Below are 8,586 nucleotides of genomic sequence, written 5' to 3'. Positions count from 1 at the left end.
GAATGTCTGCCAGCATCAGTCGTCGCCACACCAGACGAAGCAGGACTGGCCGTACCCCTCCAGCGATATCTTGTCATATCACATTAAATATTTAGACATATTCTCTTTTGTCTTAAAAATAAATATTGTTTTAGCTTTTCAAAAATAATTTTAACTAAATATATAATATTAATATATATATTACATAGTTAATATCGTTGGAAAGATCTTTAAGTTTTTTTTAAATAAATTTATTTAGAGACACAAATATTATAGGTATTTTCTACAAATCAAGTCAACTTTGTGACACGAAAACGTAAAACAACATTTTTTTCTAAGACCGAGCGAGATGAAGTATTAAATATAAACTATTTATGAAACTAACTAAAGAATAATTTACGAGATAAATCTTTTAAGCCTAATTAGTTTATGATTAAACACTAATTACCAAATAAAATAAAAATACTATAATACTCATTAATTCTTAGCACCTCCAACTAAACATGCTCTTAAAAAGCATTGGAGTGTAAGAACCACTGGTATTGCCATGCAAAGGCTAGAGAACCTCAGTTTTGGCCTTGTTTACACCAAGGCTAGATTTTTATTATAATAAGGCCTTGTCTAGTTTTATTTTTTTTATAAAATAGACGTCGTAGCACCTTCGTTTGTATTTGATAAATATTATTCAATTATAGATTAACTAGGTTTAAAATGTTCATCTCGTAAATTACCGATAAATTATGCAATTAGTTATTTTTTAATCTATATTTAATGTTTTATGGATGTGCCGCAAGATGAGGAATGTGAAAAAATTTGCAAAATTTTTTGGGAACTAAACAAGGCCTAATCCATCTTGTAGTCTAGCTGTAGTGTCAGTGACTAACGAAATTAGGGATGGAACATTTGAAAGCGTTTTCCTTGCGTCTGACACTGCGCAAATCCAATTCGATTGGACAAATTTCCTAACCAGGCAGACTATTCGTAATTTAATCACCCAAATGGCCAAATCCAACCCCTTCACCGACCGACGTGAATGAACCGAGAGTAAGAGAGATTTGGCGGCAACCCGACAAGAGAGTAAGCAAATGCGCCGCACAGCACTCATGGAAAACGCAACTTGTGCAGCGTCCGGTGCGCCACCACCACAGGGACCAGAGGACGCTGCCACACTACAAATCCCGTGCTCGGCTGCACCAGATCAACCGCACGTACTGATCGATGCTACCCACAGCTAGTGTCTGATCAAGCTCATCATTTCCAAGAAGCCGAGATCCAGGCCAGCCGATCGAGCACTAGCGACAACACACATCCATCAACGTACAGCTATGGCGCGGCCGGCGGCGTGGACTCCGCCTGCTCTGTCGCTCGCGGTCGCCGTCCTCTGCCTCGTCGGCCGGTCCACCTCCGCGGAGTTCTGGCTCGACGAGTTCACCACGGACGGCGACGTCCGCAAAGACTACGACGGTTCTGGCCGGCAGGTGGCGTCGCTGGTCCTCGACCAGAGTTCTGGCGCTGGCTTCAACTCCACCCGCAAGTACCTCTTCGGCGAGTTCAGCGTCGAGATGAAGCTCGTCGCCGGCAACTCCGCCGGCACTGTCACCTCCTTCTACGTACGTACGCCGCCATGCATCATTCCGCTCAACTCCTGACCTGTACGTTTTATTACTACATTAATCCAGCAGTGGTGACTCCATCGATCCTGTGTGTGCATGCATGTACGTGGTGCAGCTGACGTCCGGCGAGGGCGACGAGCACGACGAGATCGACATGGAGTTCATGGGCAACTCCAGCGGGTCGCCGACGGTGCTCAACACCAACGTGTGGGCCAGCGGCGACGGCAAGAAGGAGCACCAGTTCTACCTGTGGTTCGACCCGGCCGCCGACTTCCACAAGTACAAGATCACCTGGAACGACAAGAACATCATCTTCCAGGTGGACGACGTGACGGTGCGCGTCTTCAAGCGCTACGCCGACCTGCCGTACCCGAGCTCCAAGCCCATGGCGGTGCACGCCACGCTGTGGGACGGCAGCTACTGGGCCACCGAGAAGGGCAAGGTGCCCATCGACTGGTCCCGCGCGCCCTTCGTCGTCTCCTACCGAGCATACACGGCCAACGCCTGCGCCGTCGGCGGCGGCGGCGGGGGCTCGTCGTCGTCGTGCCCCGACGCCGCCGGTGGGAACGAGTGGATGGACAGGCAGCCCGACGACACCGACCGGCTCACCGTGGAGTGGGCGCGCCGGAACTGCTTGCAGTACAACTACTGCGAGGACGGGTGGCGCTTCCCGCAGGGGTTCCCCGGCGAGTGCGCCCGCAACTGATGATCCAATCCATGCATCTGCTCCCGATCGAAGTCTCGCCGGCGGCGGCCGGCCTCATCCGATCCGTTCCTTACTGCAGATATTATATTAGGCATATATTCCAGTACGTATTTATTCTTTTCTTGTAATTCTTTTGTACGTACGCACATCGTGTCGTCTGACTTACAAAGAGCCGCTAGCCCAGCAGCGTGCGTCCTGGATCTGGATGCAGGTGGCTGCTGGTTGGTGTAGTAGTTCTGTGATTTCTGAAAAGAAGAAGGATCATTTTTGATGGTTTATTAGTCGTCCTGTAAAATCTCCTTACAGAAACTGAGGAATAAACGTCAGAATTCATAAATCTACCCTGGCACTACGTACAGTTACAGAATGAGATTATATCTTGTTGTGTGCGTCTCGATCAGTGCCAGATGACAGATGCTGTTACTATCATGCAAGCTTCTACAGATTCATGTGCGCCCATGGTACGGTCACCACCGACAGGCGACAACATGCCATGGCATGTGCTCTCCATCGATCCATCGATTATCAACAGGGATGCCTTGCTGGTTGGTGGTGGGTGAGTAGGTGAGCTGGTCAACACCGAATGGACAAAACGCGAAGGATCCAGCCAGGCGCACATCATATGCATGTGCCACAGCGCCGAGCGTCTAGAACAAGCGACGCCCACTGCACGACCACACGGCCACCACTCCTCTCGATCCGGACTACCGCTCACCAGGGGCGGAGGGTAGTGGAGGCCAAACTGAGCCGGTTGACAAAAGTTTTATGGCCTATAAATCTATAGTAGCTGATGTAGTATGTATCTACAATATGTCACCATGATTTGATACTGAAATGAACAATTTGGCCCCCTCTTGAAATTAAGCCACGCTCCGCCACTGCCGCTCACCCCTATACCATGTCCATCTCAACACTCAGGGCTTGTTTAGTTCCTAAAAAAATTTAGGCATTGTTTAGTTCAACCAAAAATAAAAAAAAAAGATTCTTCATCACATCGAATTTTATGGCACATGCATAAAACATTAAATATAGACGAAAACAAAAACCAATTGCACAGTTTATCTTTAAATCGCAAGATAAATCTTTTGAGTCTAGTTAGTCCATAATTGAATAATAATTATTAAATAAAAACGAAAGTGCTACAGTATGTTACAAATATAGTCAAAATCATGTTTAATTTATTCTAGAAATAAGACTTACACAATATATCATATATGTGCTTGTTCAGTCAAATCATCATGGAAATAATTATAGCAATAATATCATACATCTTATTGTATAAACAAAGCAAGAACATCATCCAAACAACGCTAACCAGCAATGTTTTGATCAACAAAATAAGAGAATGTTTAAAAGTCTCATACCCTACGGTAGAGCCGGAAGCACCAGCAAGAGACATAGTGGTTTTGCTGATGTAGTCATCCCGATCGAAGCAGTGCAGTTAGGAAGCCATGAAGACCGTACCCTTGCATGCCAAGAGGAGGACCTTGCAGACGCCGGGAACAGGGAGGGGACGAAACGAGTAGTTGCGTCACTGTAGGACACTCCCCAAAAACATGATTGCCGTCCTCACCCGAGCAGGTGAACCCGATGGACAGAGACGTTCCAGAGGCCTACTCTTCCATCTCAAGTGCTCGCAGGAGATGAAACGGACAAACTCAGGGGCTGCTGGATTGTGATGTGTTGTTGTCAGGTCATGAACTGAAGGAGAGGGTCTCATTTTATAGATGTTGAGGAAGAGAGATCAAGGGACAGAGTCCCAGGCGCCAGGGAAAGGAAGGGGTCAACGGATGCGAAAGGTTTAGGAGAAACTCCTCTCGTCATTGCTACTAGTTGCAACTCCAGCCATCATTAGTACTAGTTGCAACTCCAACCATCAATGGAGCTAAGTGGCAAAAGTTAAGTCTCACCCATCCGCTCGCTCGCTGCCGCCGCCTGCCTACCTCGCCACGCCACACTAGGTCCACGTCCACGGCTCGGCCCGGCCCGACCGATGGCGGCAGCGGCGGCGCGCGCACGCGTGTAGCACTCATCTATTCTTTTCTCAACTTCTCAAGGTAACCGATCACAGATCAACCATTTAACTTGAGTCAACCTTCAGTTAAAAACCCATATAGTACTAAACCATTTAATAGGCATTAACCAGACCATATATATAGTTTACTTGATTCATTAAATATTTAATGGGCCAAGCCCATAAATATCTAACAATCCCCACCAAACTTTAGATTTCGATGCAAACCATACTTAGTACCACATTCTTTTTATATACCAGAGTTTCGATGGAGACTGCTAAGTAGCTACACTCAGCAATGGACAAAACCTTGAATTGATAGTTTTGTGTGAGATGAGTTTTACTAGAGCCAAAGAGCATCCCCTCTGTTTGAAGCATATAAGTCACACTTTTTAGCCTTTTCATGAATGTCTAGAGATGACCCACATCTCATAGATTGTGACTAGCAATGGAACTCATATAGGTGTGTTTCTTATAGGATGTTCTGTAGGACAACATCCCTACTTAATCAAGCCACTCGGATCACATTAAGAACTTATTCAACCTTCCTTACAATATTGGAGATATCTCAAATGAGCCGGACTTTATTCTAAGGAGTTTCTCCCTTAGTCATCCACTAGCTTGTTTCGCCATCCTAATTCATGGGATCTCTAATCACATAACACAGGTTTCCACTATGGAATGACTTCAAGTGGGTCTCAAGCCCAACTCCCTCACGCACCTTCTATCACATTGCATGATAGACTATTAGTAAACTGATATGCCGGATTCTTAGTTGTATGGACATAGTCAAATGCAATTACTCCGGAGTTTCTCAATTTTCTAACAGTCTTTAGACGCCTTTTCACATGCATTTTAGACTTCATGTTGTTCTTAGAACTGTTCACTTTTGTTATCACAGTTTGGTTGTCATAGTTCAAAGAAATAGCCGGTATAGGTTTCTCCACAACCGATAAATCCATAAGGAGTTCACGAAGTCACTCGGCCTTAGCGCTAGGGGTATCTAATGTTGTCAGTTTTGATTTCATTGTAGACTTTGTTAAGATAGTATGCTTGCAAGACTTCCAGGAAACAGCACTACCTCCAGGAACGCGTATCCGCTCATGGTCTACAACTCATCAGCATCAGAAATCTAATTAGCATCACAGTAACCCTCCAGTACCCTTGGATACCCAAAAAAGTGAATGCCATAGCTCATTATACCTTTCAAATAGCGTAGTACTCTCTCAAGAGCACTCCAATGAGTATCTCCCAAATTTGACTCAAACTGGCTTAATTTGCTTACAACAAATAAGATTTCAGGCCTTGTAGCGTTAGCCAGGTACATGAGAGAACCGACTATTTGAGAGTATCTCATGTGATCTCTTAAAATTCTTCAATTCTTTCTCAGTATCACACTTGGGTCATAAGGAGTTGGAGCAGGTACACAGTCACTGTACCCAAAGCGACTTAGTACCTTTTCCGCATAGTGAGATTGTACAAGAGTTACCCCACCATTCCCTTTGTCTCTCAGTAGTTTGATGTTGAGAATAACATCAGTCATGAGTATTTCGTTTCAAAGTTATTAGATAGAAAAATCTTTCACTTCTTGAATCACATCAATATTATTTCCAAAGATTAAAATATCATCTACATAGAAGCATAAAATGACACTATTGCCTCCACCAAACCGATAATAAACACATTTGTTAGCTTCATTTACTGCAAAGTCGGTTGTGGTTAAAGTTTTATCAAATTTCTCATGCCACTGCTTTAGAGCTTGCTTTAGGCCATACAAGGATTTAGCAATTTACAAACCTTGCCCTCTTGAACTTTTGCAACAAATCCATCTGGCTGATCCATATAGATCTCTTCCTCAAGCTCTCCATTTAAGAAAGCTGTCTTAACATCCATTTGATGGACGAGAAGACCGTGTGAGGCAGCCATAGATAGAAGCAAACGAATGGTTGTCAATTGGGCCATAGGTGAATAAGTGTCAAAATAATATTCTTCTTCCTTTTGTGTATAACCTTTGGCCACTAGCCTTGCCTTGTACTTCTCAATAGTACCATCAGGCCTTAGCTTTTTCTTGAATACCAACTTGCATCCCACAGGTTCACATCCATAAGGATGATCAACCACTTCCCAAGTTCCATTAGACATGATAGAATCCATCTCACTTTGAACCGCTTCCTTCCACAAGTCAGCGTCAAGAGAGGAATATGCCTCAGCAATGGTTATGGGAGTGTCATCCACGAGGTATATAATAAAGTCTTCACCAAAGGATTTTGCAACCCTCTATCTCTTACTCTTTCAAGTTACTATGTTATTGTCCTCCTTAGAATTTTCTTAAAGGGTTTCATCACCAGTGTGTACTATCGGTTCATGAGAATCAAGGATAGAAATAGAGTCATGACTAGATATGCTATGTGTATGTTTTTTCATGGGAAATTCTTCTTTAAAAAAATGTTGCATCTCTAGATTCCATGATTGTATCAACAGTCATCTTAGGAACACTAGAATTTATTATTAGAAATATATATCCCACACTATGAATAGCATAGCCAAGAAAAACACAATCTACATTTTTTGGTCCAAGTTTTCGCTTTTTGTATATTGGCACGTTCACTTTTGCCAAACATCCCCAAGTTGGCAGGTAAGAGATATTTAGTCTCTTCTTCTCCCATTCCTCAAACGGTGTAATTTATTTGTTCTTAGTGGGTACTCTATATAGGACATGACTAGCTTTTAAAATAGCCACACCCCACAATTCCTTAGATAAACCAGTAGTCTCCAACATGGCATTTACCAAATCAGTTAGAGTGCGGTTCTTTCTCTCAGCAATCCTATTAGATTGAGGTGAGTATGGTGGTGTCCTCTCATGAATTATTTCGTCTACCGCACAGAACTCAGAGAATTCATTAGAGAAATACTCTCCCCCACGATCAGACTGCAACCGTTTGATTTTCTTCTCAATTTGATTTTCTACCTCGACTTTATAGACTTTAAAATAGTACAATGCCTCATCTTTAGTTTTCATTAGATACACATAGCAAAATTGAGTGCAATCATCTCTAAAAGTAATGAAATATCTCTGAACACCTTTGTAACATCCCAGATGTTACGAATACTAAAACTTGATCATGTCATCATAAGCATTGCAAAACATATTTGTTAAGCACATTATGATGCATCAACCTAAAATACGTTTATTTTGGTTGAGTGTGCTTAGGAAGCTAAAGTGTGTTTATCTTGTGAAGTGATGCTTGTGGTGGTTGTTCAGTCTCTAGTCAAGGAGGGTTGTAAGGAAATAGCTAAGAAAAACACTAATTTCAACCCTAGTTTCTACCCCTTTTGTGTAACTTAAAAACTAAGCAAAATTTGGGGATGAGTTCAAAAGCAAAGTTGTAGATCTTGTCAAGATTTACAACTTTGGTGTTTTGAGTTTTTGAAGTTTCAATGCAAAATTCAAAGTAATTTTGAAAATACAGATTTCTAGAAAGTGTCCCCTTTTCAATTTGAATCTCAAATCCAAAATCTATTTGGAATCTTGAAAGGTGACCAAAATGAAAGTTGTGGAGCTCATCAAAATGAACAACTTTTATTTTGGGAGTTTTTCAAGTTGTTGAGTAAAATCAAAAGTAATTTTAGAATTTCTATTATGATCAAATTCAAATTGGATTCGGCCCCAATTTAGAATTTGTAATTCAAACTGTTTTAAACAAATTCATGCTCTCCCACTCAAAATTGGCTTTGGGTCCTTAAATAAGTTTTGTAGAGTTCAAAATTTTGAACAAACTTTGTTTTGACCGAAATTTGACTTCTATTCAAAACTTTGGAGCAATTTAAAGAAAATCAGAAAGGGGGGAGATAATCATGGCTACAGTGCCGGAAGGGGGGTGGAATGCACTGCCGCCGTGGCAGGCGCCGCTGCTCCGCACATCGCCACACACCCCGCCACGCAGCTGCTTAGCTGCTCGAGTTGCCGTGAAGTGGCCGAGCTCCTGGCGTCCTCATCCACTCCCTTCCGTGACCACATCTCGCTGCGAACTTCCTTTTCGTCCTTTTGCTCAACACTGGCGATCTCCCTTCACCATCAAATTTCACCGTCGTCAGAGCCTTGCCATCTCCCAATGCCCGTCCTCAGCTCCACCCTCAGCCCAGCTACCTCCTGAACCCCTCACCGCATGCTCTAACCCCTTGTAGCTCCAAACCGAGCCGTTCTCCTCCAACTCCGGTAGAAACGCCGCTGCGAGCACCTCACCGTGGCCAGCTCTCCTCCGAGCATCTCTACC

At 43.4% G+C, this 8,586-nt stretch overlaps 1 protein-coding gene across 1 annotated transcript; it reads left to right on the top strand.

Moving 5' to 3' along the window:
* On the top strand, nucleotides 1,069–2,635 carry LOC8067957 (xyloglucan endotransglycosylase/hydrolase protein 8). Its single transcript, XM_002445279.2, has 2 exons — nucleotides 1,069–1,589; nucleotides 1,708–2,635. The coding sequence occupies exons 1-2, from the start codon at nucleotides 1,305–1,307 to the stop codon at nucleotides 2,296–2,298; spliced, it is 876 nt and encodes a 291-aa protein (XP_002445324.1). The 5' UTR covers nucleotides 1,069–1,304; the 3' UTR covers nucleotides 2,299–2,635.

The sequence above is a fragment of the Sorghum bicolor genome, chromosome 7 (assembly GCF_000003195.3).
Source record: "Sorghum bicolor cultivar BTx623 chromosome 7, Sorghum_bicolor_NCBIv3, whole genome shotgun sequence".
Classification (NCBI taxonomy): Eukaryota; Viridiplantae; Streptophyta; class Magnoliopsida; order Poales; family Poaceae; genus Sorghum; species Sorghum bicolor.
This window is presented reverse-complemented; position numbering and strand designations above follow the sequence as displayed.

What these genes read in the sequence shown, in the direction of transcription:
- LOC8067957 (XM_002445279.2), top strand. Translation starts at nt 1,305, where the DNA reads ATGGCGCGGCCGGCGGCGTGGACTCCGCCTGCTCTGTCGCTCGCGGTC. An exon ending in GCACTGTCACCTCCTTCTAC is followed by an intron (nt 1,590 to 1,707) that starts GTACGTACGCCG and finishes TACGTGGTGCAG; the next exon opens with CTGACGTCCGGCGAGGGCGA.